The sequence below is a fragment of the Balearica regulorum genome, chromosome 7 (genome assembly GCF_011004875.1).
Source record: "Balearica regulorum gibbericeps isolate bBalReg1 chromosome 7, bBalReg1.pri, whole genome shotgun sequence".
Taxonomy (NCBI): domain Eukaryota; kingdom Metazoa; phylum Chordata; class Aves; order Gruiformes; family Gruidae; genus Balearica; species Balearica regulorum.
The window spans coordinates 18,636,211-18,659,817 of NC_046190.1; the positions used below are offsets into that span (position 1 = coordinate 18,636,211).

General features: G+C 37.8%; 1 protein-coding gene across 3 annotated transcripts in view; it reads left to right on the forward strand.

Annotated features, from left to right (window-relative positions):
* PLCE1 (phospholipase C epsilon 1) overlaps positions 1–23,607 on the forward strand; it is a 161,125-nt gene that overhangs the window by 123,353 nt on the left and 14,165 nt on the right. For all 3 annotated transcript variants that reach the window (XM_075758259.1, XM_075758262.1, XM_075758261.1), the window contains 15 exons: positions 874–1,540; positions 2,003–2,185; positions 3,070–3,187; positions 3,563–3,722; positions 8,973–9,095; positions 9,182–9,318; positions 10,270–10,508; positions 11,522–11,583; positions 11,708–11,873; positions 13,664–13,771; positions 14,211–14,327; positions 14,410–14,568; positions 15,578–15,701; positions 19,290–19,414; positions 20,120–20,237. In XM_075758259.1, the coding sequence (XP_075614374.1) occupies positions 874–1,540; positions 2,003–2,185; positions 3,070–3,187; positions 3,563–3,722; positions 8,973–9,095; positions 9,182–9,318; positions 10,270–10,508; positions 11,522–11,583; positions 11,708–11,873; positions 13,664–13,771; positions 14,211–14,327; positions 14,410–14,568; positions 15,578–15,701; positions 19,290–19,414; positions 20,120–20,237 (2,606 nt within the window). The remainder of the gene's footprint in view (positions 1–873; positions 1,541–2,002; positions 2,186–3,069; positions 3,188–3,562; positions 3,723–8,972; positions 9,096–9,181; positions 9,319–10,269; positions 10,509–11,521; positions 11,584–11,707; positions 11,874–13,663; positions 13,772–14,210; positions 14,328–14,409; positions 14,569–15,577; positions 15,702–19,289; positions 19,415–20,119; positions 20,238–23,607) is intronic.

Genomic DNA, 23,607 nt, shown 5'->3' on the forward strand with positions numbered 1-23,607 from the left:
GACAAGATGCCCTGAAGAATATGCAGAGGAAGCTGGTTTGGATTTTATTGGCCAGATATCCTTAGGAAAATGTACTTCATTAGTTTTGCTGTACACGGAACGGTTTGCTCTTTTATGTTCATTAAAGCAGTATCAAAATATCGAACATTGTCCATTCATACATGTTAGAAGCTTCTGCAGGGAAGAAATTTTATTTAAACTACCTCATTTATTAGTTCAGTATTGTTGCTCTGTATCTACTGTTTCTAATTATGGTAAAATATTTCAAAAATGTTGGTTGCTGCATACAAGTTTCATGTTAATATTTTGCTTAAGTAAATTGAATTTTCTAATGGAAAGTATCTGATAAAATTCTTGCTGCATTCTTATGAGGAAGGTATGTATTTTAACCATTATTTTACAAGTGTTAATCAGAGAATTACATAATGTGAAAGGTCTCCACATTAAATCAGTAATAGAACAGAAATTAGAAGTCCTGTCTTCAATCCACTAGATCCTGCTAACAGTTTCCACATACAGTACTTGATATTTCAACTGAAGCAATCTTTTGCTGTGGATTTAGAAACTGTAACTCTTGTTTTTAAGATCCAAATGGACATTTTTTATTATTAATGTAATGTTTGGAAAGTTCTAAGAAAATATATTGTTACAGGAGTTATAATCAATTGTAGCAGCATCTGTTAATTAATTTAAAATTGTGATAACATACATTGTAATACTATAAAAATTACAGATGTTCCTGTAAGTTCAAAGTATATAATGATGATAGTATTCTTTTTATTTAAACTACAGCAGAAAAGATATTCATCAGTCATCGCATAAATCAGCACATGTATCACTAAATAGAAGTGTCTCATCTTTATTCACATACAGATTTATAATCGGAGATCTTTCAGATTCTGAAAGTGATATATTTGAGCAGTTGAAGGAGTGGGACGCAAATTCAACTGAAGAGCAACAAAAGGCTTTCTGCCATGGCATAGAACTCATTCCCTGGTATGTGTTATCTATCAGGGCTGACGTCCATCAGTTCCTGCAACAAGGGGCAACCGTCATTCATTATGACCAGGAGACACATCTCTCAGCACGTTGCTTTCTTCAACTTCAGCCTGACAATAGTACTTTGACTTGGACAAAACCCACAACGGTTTGCCCTGCAAATGCCAAGGCAAAACTGAATGTGCTCGGTAACACGGCTGAGCTTGGTAAATACCAGTTTCTTGGTAATACTGGACTGGTGGAAGGTTTTTTGGACTTGTTTTCAGCCAAGGCTGTATACATGGGACACTCTGGCATTGATATGCACACTGTGTGTGTTCAAAATAAACTTTGTAATATGTCCCTTGAAGAAAATGGTATAACACTTCTTTATGGACTTCAGACTACTGATAATAAGTTGCTGCACTTTGTTGCTCCAAAATATACTGCCAGAATGCTGTATGATGGATTGCTGGAATTGACTAAAGCTGTAAGAAAAATGAGGAGATTCCCTGATCAAAGACTACAGTGGCTACGGAAACAGTATGTCAGCCTTTACCAGGTAAAAGATGTCAACAATTTAATGTGATGCAATTAGTTTATAATATAAGTAAGCTAAGATTAAAGATGAACACGAAATCTCCAACTTTGTAACACTGCTGAAAGATCTGATTCTCCACACAATGTTCTGTCAAACCTTGCATGTTTTTAATACACTGAAGTGAAATCTTTTTTTATGATGAAGCTCTTCATATGTTTGGAGTTTTGGAAAAAGTATTTTATTAAAGAAAAAGCAATGCTTGTACTTGAAAAGGGTGCTGAAATACTGAGTGATGAGGGTTAGGGCCAAAAAAACCCCAAAATAGCAAACAAAATAGTCCTTTGGTATTCATGCAGTAATTAAAAATTGCCTCCTCTTGATGTTTTGTCTTTCATCAGTTCCTTGGAGATGTCTATATTATTGCTTAAGAAAATGTATCTGTTCTTAGTCTTGTTGTTTTGTTAACGCTAAGAATTTTTGTAGGAGGATGGAAGGTTTGAAGGCCCAACCTTGGCTCAGGCTGTTGAGCTGTTCGGAGGCAGACGATGGAGTGCAAGAAACACCAGCACAGGAACTATCACCAAAAGCATCGAGAAACCTAGTGTACAGAGAAACAACACTCTGGGAATAAGTGCAGCTAAGAAAAAGAAGAAAGTACTCATGAGGGTAGAATATTTTGTTATTCATGTATTTTGTTGCTTTTCTGGCTGATTTGTTTCCTTCCTACAGTTACTGTGTAGCTAAGTGTATTCTGAACCAGAGAAAATAAGTTAGATGATAATTTTAAAACTGTTTATTGCAGTTTCAGGTTTTGGGCTTGTTGTTTTCCAGTAGTTTAGGTTTCTTTTCCCATGCTTGAAGATTCTTAGGACATGTGGGTGCTGGGGCTAGCAGAAGGGGACAGAATCCTGTTGAGACCTTTAGGTGCTACCTCAGTATAAAGGTAAAATATTGGTAATAATAAAAATATTAACGTGCAAAGAGATGTTTGGAGGCTGCTGCCAGTTTCCTTGCTCCTTTTTGTTTTCATGTTCCCTAAACCATCACCACAGTTATTTCACCTCACATTAGCACACAGTTTTCTCTTTCGTGGGTGACAGGAACACTGGACTTTGTCTGACAGTCTCCTCTCTTTTCCTGGACTCAACCACTTTCAGTAATAGCCAGGAGAGAGGAAAATGCAGGGACCAGCAGCTCTACGCTATCCTCATGTTCTAGTGGGCAGGTAGGAGAGTTCTTCAGATTACAAGATGCATCCTCTTTAGGGCTCCTCTGCACCAGCAGAATACTGTAAAACCAGCTGCACCACTTTAGAGAGGTGCGATCATTGTTGTCTTCTGTGTGATGTCAAACTGAGGTAACACCTAATGGTTCCACACTTCCCTATCTGTCCTGTTCAAATTGTCTCTTTTTTATTGGTATCAGCCTTAGAGGAGTGTGTTTCATAAGGAATAGCTGATTTATCTCATGGTTTTCTTACAGATTGCACTGATAAAGAATGGGAAAAATAGTGGGTTTGGGATGTTTATTGTGGTGCTCATTTTTTCTAGGGTGAAAGTGGAGAGGCCACTGATGATGAAATGGCAACTCGGAAGGCAAAAAGCTGTAAGGAATATCGTAATAGAAGTGGCTCAGATCCTCAAGATATTGATGAACAAGAAGAACCAGGTAGATATGTAGCTTCAGTACTTAAAAGTCCCTCAGGATTTTGCTCAAAGTCTTTTTATACAGACATTTTTTGGTGTTAAAAATATGTTTATGATATAAAACTACTTTTGCAGTTGAAACTCCAAATGCTATAAACTTTTAAATTAATTTCTGTAGTAGTTCATGATCGTTCTTTCATTTGGTTTCAGTAGCATTTCCTTTCCATTTAGATGAAATGGGTATATTAAGTGTTGCTCAGAACGTCCTGGGACAAATCTAGAATCCCTTTAGTGACTTACTGCGCATTAATGAATTATCATATAAGTCTCTTGGACAGAAGCATTTGTATTGGGCCAGATGTTCTAATTGTGCTGCAAACTTTTGTTTTCTCCGTAGATCAAAATATTATTAGTAATGCTTCTCCCTCTAACAATGTGCCATCAAGAAGAGCTCACTCTCTGACAGCATCTGGATCTCCTAATTTAGGAGCTACATCATCTTCACCAGCAAGACCAGTCTCCTCTCCTGTGATGTCTTCAAGCAAGAGTCAGTCTAGGTAAGGACCAATTCAATGCTTTGATTTAAAAAGAAAAATGTTACTGTTACTTCATTATTAACAAATGTAGTTTTCATGCCAAACTGACGAAATCTGACAAAAACAACACCAGAAATGTCATTAGCCTTTTGATAGACATCTAAACCGCATTGTAGAACAAGATAGAACATTTAAGCTGAAATACCATGAATGTGAGGATGGCTTTGTAGCAAGTCCCTGAGCAGCATGCTTCAGTTTATGTCTGTTACAGAGGCAGATTGGAATGCTGTTCCAAAACTACATAAATCTGGAGTTTAACTCTTTCTCCAGATCTTCTCCAAAACGTAGTTATAGATGTCTTCTGTATAATGAAAATCAACATGTACACATGTGTGAACTGAAGTTCTGAGTTTTCTCAGCACAAGTCATTTTTACCTGGGGGAGTATTAACTTTTGCTGACATTCCTGGTGATGATTGCAGTCCTCTCTCAGGGAATGGGAGGAATAGATTTGAAATCTTTCTATTACAGGCCTCTCCTGGAACATTCATCCTTTGTGTGTCACTTAGGCAGTGCAAAAGGTCATGCTGTGATTGTGCAGTGACATAGTGTACTAATGTATTAATACTATGAATGGTAATAATGGTGGTGGTGGTAGTAGTTGTTGTAATAATAATATAACAACAATAATATGTCAGGGACGTGGATGGTACTTTATAACATACAAAAAGACAGTTTCAACAGAGCCCTTCCAGCGCCTTTTAACAGAATGAATACTGAGGTACGGTTATGAGTATGAATCTTGGGGTTTCCAGGAAAGCAGTGGTAAACAATGGAAGAGATTACTGCTGCTGGTAGAACATTATTTTGAAGAGACATGTCTTGTGTAGTGCTTTATGTTGTGTATTTCTTGGAGATTTTTTTTACACTTAAAACGGTTGGATTTGGCAATAGATGTGAGTAGTAGAGCCACCTGTGGACATCTGTTGATGGCTGCTTCTCCTTTTAACACTGCTTTCTGAGACTTTTATTATGTTCTTTACTTTTTGTTCTTCACTGTCATTCACAACCATGGGATGAACATGCCAGACTACAATTTATTGCTGTAGGACATTTCTCTTATTTTTCTTTTTTTTTTAAGGATTGGAACACCTTTCTTAAACACTAAACTAAAAAATTACTGCTTTACTACCTCTGGAAAATGCTTCTCTGTTTTGCAAATCTGCTTTTTGCTTTTATGCCAAAATAATGGTTTTTTTCTAAATGAGATTAAAAGGCTCAACAGAGAACTCACATTCCCAGGGAGAGGACAGCTAATGTTCCTTTAAATCCTCTCAGTCCTGGGTTTCTGTACAGATCCCTGCACAGCTTAGCACTGTGGGCCTCCCTGAGTTATGACAGGTTTTCCTTGTCAAAGTTGTCTGGAAATTCTACAGTGTCGCTTGATAGAGCTCTCCCCAACTTGATATGGCCCTTGCTAGAATTTGCTCAGGATACAGCTGTATGGCTGTTTCATCTGTCCTGAGGAAGTCTTCCTCAGAACAGAATTACATGTTTTATCCATTACTTTGACCCAGTTTTCATGAGCCGTTAAGAGACTTGGAGCACTGGAGAGAGTTTTACTCTTGGTATTTACCCTTCGGACCCTTAATAGATCTGAATTGTGCTTGCCAATTTTCATGTGTGTGGATACTTAACGTGCTAAAAGAACCTGTAGTGCCTCAACTGTGATCAGTAAGTCTAAGCTATGAAATAGTTTGTGTTCTGCTTTGCTGCAAAGTCCTGTGATCATCCACCCTGCATATGTATTGATTCACTTGTGGGATCTCTTTTAGAGGAAACCAGCTGGTTGCCTGCAAGATGAAATTTAGGTGCAGTTCTGGGACGATATGCTCGAGAGACTTACGTAATTAAATAGTATGGATGGAGAGCTTACTCATTCTCAAACTCTCTACAATACACTCCCAGCAAGGATTGTACCTTCAGGCAATCCACTCACAGTCATGGCATGTCCTATTGCTTTCTCTTACTTTAAATAAATGGTGGTCTGTCAGGCAATAACATACGCCATAGTTTATTTCAGCTGCTTCATATAGAACACACACCAAAAATGAAAAAGATGTCTTAGAGACAGGCAAGCACCATGGGGGACCAAACCAGACCTGAACCAGTTGCTGGGCAGTGCAGAGCAATGTGAACTTGAGCATTTCTGCCCTACTTAGAAAAAGTGGCAGGATGGATGCCTTTAGCAGTATAGATATAACTGACAGAGGAGCAGACTGGGGCAGTGGTCCACAAGCTGTGGTACGTATAGACTGGGTCAGTGCAATATTCTTCCTGGAAGCTGCTGCCCTTAACAGTGGTGATACACAAACAAAGTAAGTTCAGGAACACACAGGGGCTGAACGCAGACATCTTTTGTTTCTTTTTGCTCCATTTTTGTTGTTAATTCTGCAGTCTCATAAAAATCAAGTTATGTGCTTAGTTATACCCAAACAGTTTTGTCAGTAGCATCATAAATTAAGATAAGATGAGGTATCTGTTTTCCAAAGTAACTTGTATACAAAGTGCTCGTACGCATTTGTATAGTGCTGCACAGATTAGAGCCAACAGTTTATTAATTCAGATTAGCTTCTGGATTTAGACTCAAACACTGACAAGGCTTTATATTTGGAGGCAGTGTCGGACATGAGCTGGTTGTGCATGTTAGGTGAGTGCATGATCCCTCACAGAACCCAGAGCTTAGGAGAGCGAGGAGCAGAGGGTTGCACAGAAGCCTTTGCAGCACAGAAAGCTGAGCTGATAACAAATAATTGTTAGCTGCAGTGTAGCAGCTAGGAGGAAGAGAGCAAGAGATATTTCTAGTTCTTTTTCTCTTTCTCTTGCCACATAATATGTGCATTATCTTTACCTGACTAGTAAGTTAGATCATCTCCACCAAGTGAGAAGCACTAAATAAAATAAAATTTCTTAAACTGAACAAAAAAATTCTAAATATAACAATAGCAATTTAAAAAGAGGAGGACCTGGCTATCTTTGTTGTACATTTTAAATAACAGTAATTCTTATAGTTAGAGAAGGAAAATGGTATTTGTACATATATAACTCACAACCTTAAGATTCCTGACCTTCTTACAAATAATTTACATTGAGAATAAATCCTTGTACAATCCAGATATCCAGATAATTTCCAAACACAGGTAGCCTTCTGTCATTCTTTCAAAGCAGATGCGCATCCAGCAAATTCCCGAGTTCTTTGGAAATCTAGTGCTGCCTGTAAGGTGGAGGAAGCAGGGGAAGGGGTGTAATGCCACTGGGAAACAGATAACAGGATGTGGAAAAGTAGGGATGGGGGCTTTTTTGCAAAGAGAGAGTAAACTGCCTCTCTCATTTACTGTATAAAGGTATAATCCAGACTGCTACTAATTACAGTTGTGGTTCTTGGTAGTAGTGGGGTTTTCGTGGGGTTTTTGGCTCTTTTTAACAACCTGTATTTATTACCCATGGAACAATTATAGAAGATACTCTAGTGATCACATCCAGTGAAAAGCTGAGCATTATCATTTACTGCTGTCTTCCATTCAGTACTCTACAGTTCCAGTCTATTTTCTGGAGTTAAGAGACTTTCCTCATCACGGTTTATTTTTCTTGTCTGATAAAAATGTTAGGAATGATTTTACCCAAAAAGTCACATGCAGTATGCCATAGTGATGTCAAACAAACCAAACATTTTCAACTAAAGTAGATGGTATTTTTTGATACTTTTAAATCACATACTGTTTTCAATTGCATGCATCCATCCATCTCAGGCCAGGAGTGAAGTGAGGAATCTGATCTAGCATGTTCATGTAAAAAGTCGCCTGCTTGGAGCAGGTGACTGCAAATGTCTTTACAAACACTGGACAACAAGCTGGTCCTGTTTTTCCATCACAGCTGTTGGAACTATTTGTACTGAACCTGATGGCAGAATTCTTAGATTAATGGATTTGTAGCTTTGAACATTACAGAGCAATAAATAAAGTCTGACACACTGTCACCTAGTCTGGTATTTTGAAGCAAATACTGTAACTTCTGAAGTTAGTTATGGACAATTCTTCATATTTGTGCTGGCTGCTTAGATCTCTCCCTTGTCAGGATGCTGTTGCTGGCGGATCCCATTCCTGCAGTGTGTGTTCATTGGTGTTTAGGCACAGGGAGGAACTCAAGAGCTCATCAGTGCAAATTAGTCTATCGAATTCATTAAGGATTTGTTCGTGCTGCTCAAGGGATAGTTCCAGTCAGGGACTAACTACACTTACTAGTGTAAATCCTGTAGCAGCCTAAAGATTTTGGGATGTGGCTTTTGGAAATGTACTGATTCTGCTTCAAAAACTTTGTTCAGCTGCACAACTTTGGTTAACAATTGCAGTTATAAAGAAGCTGGTTCGGCTCAGTATTACTCAAGTCAACTAAAACAATGAGCACCAAACAGCTAGTTGTTTCCTTTGCTCTCAAGAAATTCCAGTCTGCTTTCCTTTCCTTCCCTCAGCCCACAAAGCTGAAAGAAGGAAATCATTAAAAACCTCATTTCTAGAGGGAAATTGCCTCTAGAGGCTACTGTCCAAGCCTAAAAGTAGAAGGGGACTGTAGCTTGACCCGTCTTTGAGGTATCTGATGATAATCCTGACTGTTCTTGGGAAGTGACTGGGAAACAATGAAGGTTGAATGCCAGGAAAGGGGAAGGGTTACGCTTCTTAAAATCTGAACCTTTAATGCTTCCAGGTATAAGAAACTCCAGGTGCATAAGGAAAATATTTTATTTTTTTGCATATCCAGTCAGAATATTACTGTTTTATTTTGACAGTGCAGAGCTTTGAGGAATTCTACATCAGTTTTATTTTTCCCTTAGCAAATCTTCGACAAAACTCATAAACAGCCTGCGCCACAAGAATACTGCCATTGTTTTCTTTAAAGGGAAAATGAGAATGCTTTCATTTATGCTATTTGCATCAGGCCCTTTTGCACATGGAAAAGTTTTAAATAGCATGCATATACATTATCAATTCTGGCAAAGTCTGCAGCTGTCTTGAGGGAAAAGAATAGCTGCTATAAAACAAGAAGGTACAAACTGTTATTATGCATCTTATAAGATACTGCTTTATTTGCTTCTTCCAGATATTGGTAATAAATGCATTAGGGAAAGCACAAATAAAGTGTTAATGCAGTGATGCGTAATATTTCAGTAAGTAGAAATTTACCTTAACCAAACTACAGCAGTCTCTTTCTGATTTAGCACATGGAGCAGCAGTAGCTGGCATGGCCGTGTTAAAGGAGGAATGAAGGGGTTTCAAAACTTCATGGTGTCTGATAGTAACATGACTTTTGTGGAATTTGTAGAGCTCTTCAAATCTTTCAGGTAAAATATATTTTTATTCTGTACAGATCTCATTCATCCAAGTTTATAAAAGAGCAAAAATTGAACTTTTCAATTCTTTTTTGTAGTGTCCGTAGCCGCAAGGATCTGAAAGACCTTTTTGATGTCTATGCTGTGCCTTGCAATCGATCTGGTTTAGACCCTGCTCCACTTTACACTAATTTGAAGATTGATGAAAATAGCAGTGGATTCCAGCCTGATTTAGGTTTGTTAAAGAGGAAAATACAGCTGTTAGACTGCTGAACCGCTTCAGTTATTGCCCTTAAAAAAAGTGTCCCAGTCACATCTCATGAACAACTACCGACTTTAAGTAGAGGATTGCTGCCATGCCTCCACTAATACCTAGTTAGCAGGATGAAGACAGGTTCTTTGTTCAGAAATGAAGGGGAGGAAAAGTATTCCTGCTTTACTTTAGCCAGATATGTTTGTAACTAGTATGGCAGAGGTATAAAACTTGTTGCTGAGCAGCTGGGCCCAACACAGGGATTTGTGTCTGATTGCAGGAGCTCTGGCATCTGCTGCAGGGCTAAAACAGTGAGAAAACGTAGGGAGGAGAAATGAGGAGGCTGTGCCCTGTGTCTCATTTGTTTTTTTTTTTCCTATCTGGTTTCCTAGTAGATCTGCTTTATGTAGGACAAGGGGGAAGGAAACCTCTGTCCCCCTTTACATTACCCCGTTACCATAATCTAAGTCTGGAGCTTTGCCCACATTTAAAGAAAACAGTTTTTCTGCCAAGCAGCCTGTGGGGAGGGTACAGTACAATTGGCATATGGGACTGGAAGAAGATAAATGGTGATCGCACAGGAAGGGTTTGGGGTTGTACACAGCAAAGGAAAGGCTTTGAGGCTGTAGGTGGTGGTGAGAGGAAGCAGGAGGGTCCTGGGTGACAGTGTGTGAGAGGGTGCGAATCCATGGTAAGGGTTCCAGGATTTTGTTTATAGTAATTGAACACTTATATGGTCTGTTCCCACTGTTTTCATCCACACTTAATACTCTTTCTTCTATTAATGAATAGAAACAAGATCGTTTTGTTTTAATTTACTATGTCAGTGCTAAAATACTCAGATACTCATGCGTATTAGGTATTACATTATCTTCTATACAGTATACATAATACACATAAGCTTATATTTATATTTCCTTTGTTTTCTTTAAGATTTGTTGACTAGGAATGTTTCAGACCTTGGTTTGTTCATTAAGAGCAGGCAGCAACTATCAGACAACCAGAGGCAAATTTCTGATGCTATTGCTGCTGCCAGTATCGTAACCAACGGTACTGGAGTTGAAAGCACATCGCTGGGAATATTTGGAGTGGGAATCCAGCAACTAAACGACTTCCTAGTGAATTGCCAAGGAGAACACTGCACCTATGATGAAATCCTCAGTATTATCCAGGTCTGTAATACAAACATCTTGCACTCCTTTCACTTGATCTCTTGCTACTTCTGTTTTCCCCACTAGCATTGTCAGCCTTATAGTCAGAATAGCATATCGGTGTGGATATCTCCTTTCACACTGATGTTGTTGCCACAGTTTACTGGAATGTAAAATTTAATACTACCTTTATTCTTGGCTATAAAATTGTGCAGATGTCCATAAAAAGAAAAAAAAAATCATGCAAATGGAACAGTTTTATTGAGTATGTGTGCTTTATCTGGAACGGGATGTCACCACTTGGGAAAAGTATTCATGGCCATGCGCTGCTTTCTCCTTGTCTGTGACCACCTTTGATAGACCTTAACCCTAATTTGGAACTTAAAACCCCACTATTTCCACATATTTTTATTTTATTATAAAAAAATTTCCGGAGTAAACGTGGACATTTTATTCTCTTATGTACAATGGCTGAAGTGATTAGAAAGTACGTAGAAAATTTTGAATTCCTCCAAACATGCATAATTAATATATGCCAAAATTAAGCCCCCACTCAGCAGTTAACAAGGCTAAAAACTGTGTATTTCAACTATCAACATATAGTATAAAATCACAAAGTTTAAAAGACAGAAATTCTAAAGAAACATCAAGTTAGCGTACCATAAGTCTCTTTAATTCGAGATAGTGGTGTGGTGTGTTTAAGCATAAAAGATAGAAGGATGCCTGATTATAGATACTTTTTAATTACAGCTTAAGTGCTCACTCTGCTTTTTACAGGAGGTTGGATTAGATGGCTTCCCAAAATCCTTTCCAACCTGAATAATTCTATGATTTACAATTATAAGTATGCTTGTTTAGTGATTTGTAAAACAAGCATGAGCATACTGCAGGCACCTAATTACTTTATCCACAAAAAGACTGGTTTTAGATACTATCTGGTTAGTTTAATGAGCACACTACGCTATGAAAATATGAAAAAGCCATATTTCTAAGAATTGTTATTATATACCTCTCAAATTTCTTCCTCTTTATAGAAATTTGAACCCAGTGTGAATATGTGCCAGCAGGGGCTGCTATCTTTTGAAGGATTTGCAAGGTAATTATTTATGTGTTAGTTTATATATATGTAAATAAAGATGACAGCAGTGTATTGATGTTTGTGAGACAGTCACAAAATACTCAGCACAGCATAAAATATCTTCACATCTTCTCACTTCTAGATTTTTGATGGATAAAGACAACTTTGCCTCCAAAAACGATGAGTCACAAGAGAATGTTGAGGACTTGCACTTTCCACTGTCATATTACTACATAGAATCTTCACACAATACTTACCTTACTGGCCATCAGCTTAAAGGGGAGTCCTCAGTAGAGCTCTACAGCCAGGTATGCAGGATTGGATCATTGTGTGGTTTTCAGCATGAACTTGTTTGTTTAACTGGCAAGTCGCAGAGACATGACCTTTTTGCTTTGAAAATCTAAATGTCCTAAATCCCTGCTTGCAAAATGTTGGAAAACATGATGTGTGGGAAAGCTGCCTGTAAGCACAGTTGTGCTCAAATGCCTTTTCTAAGGCAAAAAAATGGGTTTAGTTTGAGATTCATAGCATTTAGACACCAGTCGGTCTGACCCAACCTACTAAAATTAGACTTTCCCACAGGAAAGACTGATCTAATATTTTAGTTCATTCAGATGTCAAAAACACTAGTCAAATACTGTACATTGCACTGCAAAGACAAATTTCAAATGGAACTTCTAAAAACATTACTTCTAGGAATATTCTACAGTTTTTTAGACTTTATGCCTGATCAGTGGTGAACAGGAAAAGAAGGATTTCTCTCTAGGGCTTTTGGTTCTGTTTGTGTTTGTGTGTATATATATTTATGTGTCTGTGTATTTACCAGATGCTAGAGAAAGCATCAAACTTCCTGTGAGTAATGTTTTCATTACTGTAAATATTAATGACTTGCCATTGGGAAGGGCTCATCTGGCATCCCATGTGCTGCTTTGCCTGGAGTTATAAGACAGAGGGGTGAGGCTCTGTTAGGAAAGCCCCAGTAACATCATTGCGTTAAATAATGCAATCGCAAAGGAGGTTCCTGTAGTAGCACTGCACAGAGTGATGTCAGTATTGTGTTGGTAATAGATGGGAAGTGAGATAGAGCTCAGCAGGCTCCAAAATTTGCATAATGCAGAAAAACTTCTTCCTGTCCCTCAAGAAACTGTTGCCAGAAGAGAAGGGGCACTTTGTTCTGGCTCAGTGTGTCTGGCTCTCACAGAAGTGGTGGTGCACCAGCTGTGGACACAACTGCCTGAAATCTAGTTATTCAGGTTTTGAATAGAAGTAATTTTTAATTTGTTCATGAATGTTTTGGCTGGAAATGGTTTTGATTATCGAGATCTTTGTTTTCAGTAAAATATTTAATTGTAATGCAGATAGCTCTTTTAATGATAGGCATGCTAACTATTGATAGCAATAATAAGCTGGGCTACCAACAGATGCGTTAGCTTATCTTTCCCTCCATCTTTCCTCTTTGCTTTCTTCAGTAGTTTTCTAGCAAGTGGGGCTTTCTAAAATAAATAAAAAATGGACAGATGGATGTAAATTAGCTTAATATCATTAAATAAGATGGTTTGGCACATTTCCATTCTAACTATCCTTATGGAAGTTGTGCATAAGACATTATTTTCAGACCTTCTTCTATTTAAAAAAGCTAACAACAACAACAAAAAGAACCAGCAAAGAAACTGCAGATGCTATGCCCTTAATCTGTCATGGTAGCAACATGGAATAAATCGCTGTATTGCCTTATAGCTGCTTTTGCAGGTAGAAATATGGAAATGTTTCTCTCCCTCAGAACATTAAGCTATACTTTAAGAACCACTTTCTGCAAACAGATTCCATATATCCTGTGAGATACCATGAATTTCAAAGCTTTATGATACTTCTCCTAAGAACGTAAATGCTTTCTTAATTTTCCCAGTCTCTCACCCTAGGGAATGCAGTTAGATGGGGGCTGTAGCTTATGTGGGGTATGTTTACTCCACAGAAATTGCTCTCTCCAGCACTTTTGCTGAATCACTGGGCTTTCGTTTAGCTTTGCAATGTCTGTCTTCTGCTTTGATGGCATGAGGCTGTGGCTTATACATGCTTACACTGTTCAATTGCATTGTAGGTTCTTTTACAAGGCTGCAGAAGTGTAGAATTAGACTGCTGGGATGGCGATGATGGGATGCCTATCATTTATCATGGGCACACTCTTACTACTAAGATCTCTTTTAAGGTATGCTGGTAATTGCACGTGTAAAGAAAAAATTAGAAGAAAATCAGTAAATTTTTCTCTAATGAAGGAAAATATTCACCTACTAGAAAAGTACAAATCCTAATGGGCTAAATCCTAATAGAATATGAACTATGGACTATGTCAGTCATGAACTCCTCACTTGTAAACATTATGCTTTTCAAATTAGTTTTTGTAGCATTTGTACTGTGATTTTCTGTCTTTTTATTGTCAACATAACTAACATAAGTAGCTGTTACCAGTTCTGTTGTAACGAGATGCTAGGTTGATCTGTAGGAGCTTGTTTTGGAAGCAAATTGTGGATTCTTTCTTCTTAGAGGGGAAAACAGATGCCTGCCTTACTCCCCTTTCAACTAACAGTAAGTTATCTGAATGCTGCAAAATAATCACATGTTCTTTCAATGACCTTTCTTTCTCACAGGAGGTAGTCGAAGCTATTGATCGCAATGCATTTATCACCTCCGATATGCCAGTTATCATATCAATAGAAAACCACTGTTCATTGCCTCAGCAACGCAAGATGGCTGAAATTTTCAAGGTAGGCCATACGTTGTGGTAAATTATTCTAAGCACATGCCTTGGGATTTTCCATAATATATCATGTGTTCTCGATATTTCAGAATGTATTTGGAGATAAGCTGGTAACAAAGTTTTTATTTGAGAGTGACTTTTCTGATGATCCCATGCTTCCTTCACCTGGCCAACTGAAAAGAAAAATCCTGCTTAAAAACAAGAAGCTAAAAGCCCATCAAACACCAGTGGATATATTGAAACAAAAGGTAAAGTCCTTCCTTAATAGCAAGGAGACCTAACTTTTGTTAGAAATAATTCATTTGTGCTTGAAGTTTTTGCCATTCCAATATGTACAGCGTAATGTCTAATGCATATTCATGCTTGGAAGACTCAGAGTGGATTGCAATACTTTCAGCTAAGTAGACAAGACATATAGTAAAGTATAGATACAGCATAACAAAATTTTAGTGTATTTTAGTTTTATAATACTTCATAATAATATGACTAGTGCCACATGCCATATGTGATAAACATAAATGAAGTTTCAGTCTGAGGCTATAACATTTGCTATTCGTGTTTGTTGAGAGATAGTGATATGCATTGAGTATGTGTGTATATATACACTATGTAGTAAGTGTTAGTAGAATTCTGCTTTGTTTCTTTTTTCATATTCAAGCCAGGCAAATACTCTTACTCCCTTTTCGGGGGGGCAGTCTGCTATTCAATTAGTGCTTATACCTGTACGAGAAAATTTTTTTTTGTTTCTAAAAATTAGGGCTGCATCTCTGGTAGCCTCAATTTAACAATATCTGTGGTTATTCAGCAGTTTGATTGAATCCTTGAAAACTAATTGCTTTTACCCAAAATTTAAACACAATTGAATTAGAATTGAATTCTTGTATCAGAATAAGGAAATCACACTGACCCTACCAGTATATGGACATTCTCCATCTTTTACAGAAGTTATAAACTGTTTCCAAAACAGAATACCTCAGACTGGAAAAAGGCATTCTTGCTCTGAATAATGTGCAAAGTGGACATTTTCCCATAATTAATCAGGTTTCATATCTTATTGGGTGTTTTTCTACCAATACAAATTTTCTTTATGTTCAATCCCTTAAAACGGCATTTTAGTTTGATCTTAACAATCTTATTTCTCATTGTATATATTCAGTGCTTTCATATAAATAAAATAAGATGCAAACAGTGGTAGAAAAGCTTTTGCTTTTTAAAAAATATTTACCGATAATGCAATAAGTGGTTCTGTTGCTGTAGGCTCACCAGCTAGCGCATATGCAAGCACAGGCTAGCAATGGTGCTAGCAACCCCACACCTACCAATGAAGAGGAAGAAGATGAAGAGGATGAATATGACTATGACTATGAATCTCTCTCTGATGGTAACAATATTTATTTATTTATTACAGTGCTGTTATTAGAACTGTAGCAATAAGGCATGTAAATATTTTAGTTCAGGAATGATGTAGGTAAGTTGATCGTACCTTCTAAGAGGAAGATGTAGTAAAGTCTTCAGTGGCACTTTGGTGCAGTAGTCTATAATACTGTGAAAATAATTTGACTGTGTAGGGGACTTGAGTGTGACTTCAGCTGCAACCATTAGGTGTTTTAAGTCTGCAGTGTATGCTAAATTGTAGTGTTTATAAATTATATTTTATATTATTTATATTATTCAAAAATGATTGTGTTCATAGTGTACTCTATCTACTTTTGACTGTATGGTCTTTCCTAAAGAGTTCAGACACCTGAAAGCTCAAGGTTCACAACAGGGTTAGCCTCTGCATCTGCATGACTGCCTTTAAATTGACTGAAGATGCAGATTCTCCAAAGTCCTCCTTGGTTACTGTGTAATCCCAGAGACCCCTGAAGTACCTATTTTAGTTACACTTTCAGCATCAGCTGTTCACTTCATGCATAAAGGTAGAAAAGCCACTGAGTCCCTGGCTTGTTCAATAAAGGTGGCTTTGTTAAAGCTTTAGCTGCTCAGTGAAAAAATGGCAAGGCATGCCTTACTGACCTGCTGTCTACGCTTCAGCTATCCTAGCCTTTAGAAGCTGCCAGTTTAGCGTAAATCCACCTTTAGGCGCAGTTTATAGATTGGTTATAATGATTGGCATGCCAGAGGTGATAAAAAAATGCTGCAGTTAGTAACTTCCACTATGTCCTTAGCTCTCCAGTTCAGTCAGACACATTTGATTTAACTATGGATGAAGGACAGAGAGTGCCAGAGTGAGGTGGCTGAGCTGGAGTCATGCATCTTGTTTTGCTTCTCTTGCTGTGGGGCTGGTAGATTCTGGCAGAGCAACCATCTGGAGTCAGGAACATTTAATCCTCTCAAGTTTTGTCAAAGGACATTTGTCAAAACCCCCATGTAAGGACTGAGCAAGCTGGATGCATCTAAATGGGTTAGTCATTATTTTTCGTTGGTAATTTTCAGAGAATATATCAAAGTAGATCACAGCATGTTTACCCAATGAGACAGCAGTGATGGTACAAGTGGTACCAAGCCCTTTGGGTAGTTAAATGCTGCACCATTGTTAAACTCTGTAAGTGGGTCACAAAACTGACTGAAGGAACAAAAAAGTTACGGATGCACTTCAGTGTAATACATTTAGAGGAAAAAACTTAAACCTTGCTTGTGTGATTCTAAGCTCAACAAAGGCAGTACCAATTTGGGAGATCATGGAATTATTGAAAGTTCTCTGAAATCCTCAGCTCATGTGCGGTGACAGCCAAAAGATGGGGATCATCAGGAATAGTATAGTTTTGCTTCTGTATAAAACCTTAATGTGCCACAACTTGAATTCCGTGCCCAGTTCGTGCTCCAGATCTCGAGAAGGATATCGTGGAGTTAGGGGAGGTAGAGAGAAGGGCAACCAAAAAAAGTAAAGGGAGTGTGGCGGTGACCTTGCACGAGTCTGAAAAGGCTGGAATTCTCCAACTGGTAGAGAAGTGAACTGAGGGGTGAATTTAAAGCAGGTTTAGTAAATCATGAAGTGGTAGATAAGAGGAGTACAGAACTGTTACTCATTAGATCTAGGAGGTGCTCAGTAAAATAAGTGGAAGATCAGTCTAAACCAGGTAAAATATTTCTGTGTGCAGCTGGTAGTAAACTTCTGGAATTTGCTGCCATGGGAGACTGCGGAGGCAAATGGTATGAGCAGATTGGGGGCGGGGGGGGGGGAAGATTGGACAAATCAATGGAGAGGTTTATAAGCAAATGTTATAGGTAGAAATGTACGATTCAACATCCCTCATATTCAGCAATTGTGGATGTTGGGGTGGTACAAAGGAAGTGGACCATGACTAGTAGCTGGATGCTCTCTTTAAGGAGCTTCTTCCGTTGCCACTGTCAGAAAGAGAATGCCGAGCTAGATGGACCATTGGTCTGATGCAGTCGGGCATGTTCTCTTAGGTAAAGTACCTCACTCATTGAACCTTTAAGTCTAATGGGTACCTGCTTAAGTTCTAGGTACCGTGTTCAGAGAAGATGTAAAGCTCGAGCATGCCCTGCAGCACAGGACTTCTTTCCAGTTGGTCTCTTACTTACTTTACTTGCTTCTGTGTTAATGATTTAAAAAATAGTCACAAAATTAAGGACTTGACGGTGCTTGTGGGCTAGCAGTATTACTTATGCTAATAGGAAAATTTATGAGTTGGGTGCCAGTGCTGCCTTCAGTTTTGTTTTTCTAGGAAGTTGGTGTAACTGGCTACTTGAGAATACTCCTTGTGTGGGACAGGGTGGAGATAGTATAGATGTAAATTGGTGTGACAAACTTTATTCTTTGTCAACAGACTTGCCAAGAAAATATTGTAAGCTAACTGCACTAAGTGATGTTTGAGCAATATTCTAGATAAGAGAAGGTTTGAGAAATCTGAAGCTAGCAAGAAACATTCACACGTTCCAATATATGAAGGAATCTGTGGCATGGTTTACTGCTTTATTACAATGTTTATTCTTTGAGATCTTTAATTATGTTAATATTTTAGCAAAACTAATCTAAATAATGGTCTGTAAACTTTCTAAAAGATTTTCAGTTTTGTTTTCCTTACTGATACATTAGGTTTGCGTAAGGCTAATAGTTTTACAACTGACACTTAATTTTCATTTCTCTGGCTGTAAATCTTAATTTCCTTTACTCTTATTCCCTCTCTGACTCCGTTTCCCTGTAGCTGATGTCCTTAATGCTTCTCCTGCTCCTAACAGCCAGGAAGGTAAAGGCCATTTGGTTGCGCATTTTAACTGCATGAAATCAGCACTGCATCTCCAGCCTGTTAAATGTGGCAGTGTGAATATATGGTGTCTACTTCATATTAAAAATACAAACATATGTTTTTATATGGCATTGTTAACTGTCAGGAACTGTTAGAAGGCTGCATGTGGGACGCTGGTTATGCATAGAAAGAACATGGTCAAAGCATCAGGAATATCAGGAATGAAATAAAACCATTCCTTTTGTGACAGTTAAAATACTTTGGTCCAGAAAGACCACATTAGTAGGTGTATTATTCTCTGATAATTATGTACCTTTGAAGATGACTTTCTATAGATGTGAAAAATACTTGTTCATGGTGAATGTAAGGAGAGAAAAGCCAAAACTTGCTGTACAAAGACGTGTACATGTTTGATGTGGTTAATTGTGTTTGGACTTGAGCAATTTGTTGTTCAGGAATATAATTGTTTTTATATGGCAAGCTTAATTCATTAGATGATTTTGTTTTAAGCATCTTCTGAGCACAAAAGGATGGGCTTTAAAGGAAGTGCAACATATTAACCAAAGCCAAGCATTACATTTTTAAAGTAGAAAGTTACTACTAAAAGAGAATGCTTTGACCAGTAAATGCTTTATTTTGGCATCTGGTTGTTCAGATAAGATTCACAGCATTATCCACAAATATTGTTAATTCAAATTAAATTTCCAGTTGAAATTTTTTGGCTTTATGTTTATTAAAATCCCATTAATTTTTAGATAACATTCTTGAAGACCGACCTGAGAATAAATTATCAAGTGATAAACTGCAGTTTGAATATAATGAAGACACTGCCAAACGAATAAAGAAGGCTGATTGTGCTACTTACAATAATAAAGGAAAGGTAGTTCTGCTTTTTCCTTCCTTTCTTCTCAGCCACACTTTGATATATAACCAGCTTCAAAAGGATTTGAGCAGTTTAGGTAACTGAGACATCAGATGGTAAATGCGCTTTAATGAGGACAAATAGTAGAAAGCATGGAAACATACCAGAGAAAATAGATTAAATAGAACAAACGCTCAACAATACCGTTCAAGTCAAGTCCTCAGAGGTTATTGTATATACAGGCTGTTTGGCTGAAAATTTAAACTGTCATTGCTGTGAAAGACTTAATTGAAGCTGGATCCAGAAGTTTATTTAGATATCTAATTGCCATTAACATCAATGGAACTGAAGATTTCATCTGAATCTTCAGCATCTTTGTGTATCTAAGTAAATTTAAAATACCACACTATGATATCAGATAGCCACATTACCTTTTATTAAATCATCTGACAACTGAACCAGTGCATTGCTATTTAGTACATTGTAGTTTCTCCTGAACATGGATGTTTTTTGTCTAAATGTTTGTAGAACTGACTCTGATTGAGGCCTTTGGACACAGTATCAATAACAGGTATTGATGCATAAACCTGCACACAGAGATGTGCTAGGTGAAGACAGTAAACCATATAGGAAGAATGAGATAAAGGATTTTAAGGACATAGGTAAGATATGCAAGACTACTTTCTCATTCATTAATTTTATGTTCTTGGAATTGTCACTTAGGTTTACGACATGGAGCTGGGTGAAGAATTCTACCTTCCGCAAAATAAGAAGGAAAGCAGGCAGATAGCCCCAGAGCTATCAGATCTTGTAATTTACTGTCAAGCTGTAAAGTTCCCTGGTAAGTACATTGCCCTGTTTTATTGCTTTAAGCTTTCTAATTCTTGGAGACATTATGTATATGTTTTGAATTAGTTAGTACAAGAGTTTTCAAATTGAAGTAGTCAAGGAGCTTTTTTCTTGATGATTTGGTAGTCTCCACAATAATAGCTCCTGGCTGAGAAGTAGTATTCATAAATTATGTGAAGACATATTGTTTGTCATATTAAAATGTTTACAAAAGTGAAATTTGCCAGTCTTCACAGCTTAGGCAACTGCTTCATTGCCAAATGACAGACGACAGAAAGCTTTATCTTAAGAGCTCCGAGTTTCCATGTAAGGACCTACTGAATTAGGAAGGAAATTATTCTTAAAACCTTGCAGGAAGAGCTTGTCACATTTCTCTAAATGACCTCAGTTTAGTGTTTTGCCTTTGCCTACAGCTGCATCTTATGTTCGTTCCTAAGCGGATAGGAGGGGAGCCTTTTGGGGGGGTAAGGCAGCCTTTTCATGGGGTGCGCGAGGACGGCTGGTTGCACACTGACACACACTTTTCATGGAAGGAGTTAAGGAAATAGGAGGGTCTTCTTTTGCACAGTAGGAAGAATAATGTTTGCAGAGGAAAAGGAGAGGGAGTGACTGAAGAGATTGCTGATAGTTACTTGTTCGGTACTGAAACGTGAGGCTGAGTGTGTTTTGGCTCATGCTGTGTACATAAATACTTTTAAATTGAGAATTTATTGTTTATTATGTGTTTAATGTTTTGAATGAAAAATCTGCTTTTTAATGGAATGGTTCTCTGTGGAAGAGTTAGCAATTCTGCCAAATCATGATCTTATACAAATAGAACTATAATCAGATTAGAGAAGATAACCAAACATAAAATAGTGTCAAATAGGCAAGATAAACATGCTGAAAAATGGAGAGACATTCTTGTATGATCTTCTATAACTTCAAGAATTGTAGGTGTCACTTATAAAAATAATAACTTCTAAAAATTCCAATCTGATACTTTTTTAATGAAATCTGCAATGAGCTATCTTTCAAATAAAATATTTTCTTTTAAAGAATGATATTCAAGATTAAACAGAGAGAATTTAAGTTGTTCCGAGCATTTTGACACACAAAGAAGTTCTGATAGTTCTAAGAAAAGTTTAAAAAAATTCAGTTTTTTAATACTGAATTTTAATATCTGCTTTCCTTATGGGATTTCTTCCTCTTGTTTTAAAGGGGACATGAATAAAACAATTAAGAAAATGAGTTCCTTTCACAGATGAGCAAATGAAGCTGTAGAAATTAGTTTTCCAACAAACTATGTCTCCTTGGAGACAAACATTGCCTTCTCTGCAAGATACATAGCCTTCCATGGCCACCATGCTACTGATTGGATTCCTCTGCTCAGGTGGAGGGCACAGACATACATGGTGCACTGCCGTACCCCAGCATTGTCTGTTAATACCGAGAACAAGGCTGGTAGATCCATGACTATATTACTCTATTGGCCGAGTTTCTAACCAACTCAGAAAATGCAAGAGTTTTGGAAATAGGGAGGGCAGAATTCACGTCAGTGGCTCATCAATGGTGTAAGTATTTTATTTCTCCTGTCTTTGTATATTTCTATGTTTACAGTTGCCTATGCCCCCGAATGTTACTCACTGGTTTGTGAATATAAAAAAGGACAGGGACCATTATATTCACTTATCGTAGCTTACTGAGTAACACAGACTTCTCTAATTGCTCCCTGGTTAAAACAGAATTTACCATGTGGAGAAAATAACATTTCTTATTTATAAAATCTCTGGTAACAAGGAACCCACCACAGCTCTTGTTGATTTAGTGGGTCTTGACCCTTACAGTCCTTGCTTAACTTCAATTTCAGTCTGTTGGATATCATCATACCATTATCTAAGAGGGTGAAGGTCTGTTCTTTTGGGTCACCCAGGATGAGGGCAGTGAACCATACTTGAGCACAGCACTGCTATAACCCACTGGCACATGGCTCATGGCCTTGGTGCTGAGGATCCTTACACAATGAGTAGAGAAAGTTGAGTACATAACAACTGGATCTGCACAATCAAGTGCAGAGAGCAGGGAGTCGCCTGAGCTGACCAGCATGTAATTCAGTCACCATCTCCATTGTATCAGACTATCCGCCCCTATGGTATAGCTTTTCCAGACATTAAAGTGAACATTAAAAAGGGCACCCTATGTACAAAAGTACTGTAAGTTCTTTTTCCAAGGTCTGCAAACCTGCAGACTAACTGGCTGTTGATCTCAAACACATGGTGAGGGGGTGACAAGTACAGTTTAACCTGCTCCTTTAGCATGGTTAGAATAAGAATGGCAGGGAAGTTTGCCATCCCCTGGATTAAAAATCTAAAAGCAGTAAAGCAGTGTGGTTTTATCTAAGACGAGAGACAGGCACTAAATTCTGTAACTTGAAGGATATAGCATAGGGGTTGTAGGGAAATACAAAACATGAACTCTGTCATTATAGTAGTATGATAGGATCAATGTGCAGTATGGTGGGATCTACGCTGGTCCTGCTTTGACCAGAGAGTTGGACCAGATAACTTCCAGATTCTTACTAAGCTCCGTTATTTTATGAGTTTATGATTCTGTGAATAGGTGGTGCTGTATTTTGGAGTCAAGGTTAAACTGGAGTGAAAAATGGAGCTTGCCTCTGGGAGGAGGCATGTCACGTGCAAAGCACGGCCATGGGAAAGACTGAAAGAAAACTCCCAGCTGCAGCTTACGCTGTGGCCATCACATTGGGTTCAGTTAACCCTGGTGTTTTGTATTGCACTCCCTGGTGATTTATGAGGTTAGTCTGTTTCCTCAGCGATTGTCTCCACAACAGGATTTTGAAACCCGGATTTTGCTTGCCAAATCCATTTGATCCATTGAAAACCGGGATTAAATAGTGCTGGAAGCACACAGTGTGTAACTCCTCATTTTTCTAGTCAGTTCATGCTCCTTGATCTCAGTTTCTACCATCTTCTGTGGTTTATGTGTATGCTTTGGCCCAAAGAGATAGTACGTCTCCAATGCTGAAAACATTTATGTGTATCCTAAATTTTACTAACCCAAGCAGTTCCATTGAAACTATCAGCATAATTTTACTAAGTACATGTAGACGTACCATAAAGATTGAGAGCTGAAAATTAACAGCTGTGGACAGACTTCAGTAGGAGAGAGTCCAATGTATTGTATCCTCTTTATGATTTACATTTATAGTTGAAATATTAGTATTAAATCCAGAATGGTCTTTAGGCAGGTGTGAATTGATGCGAGTTCATGAGGGTTGTTTTATGAATCACAGTTAGGCAAATCACAGTGTACTTGCTTTGTTATATTTTCTATCACAAGTACATCTTGGGTCTCTGAGAGCA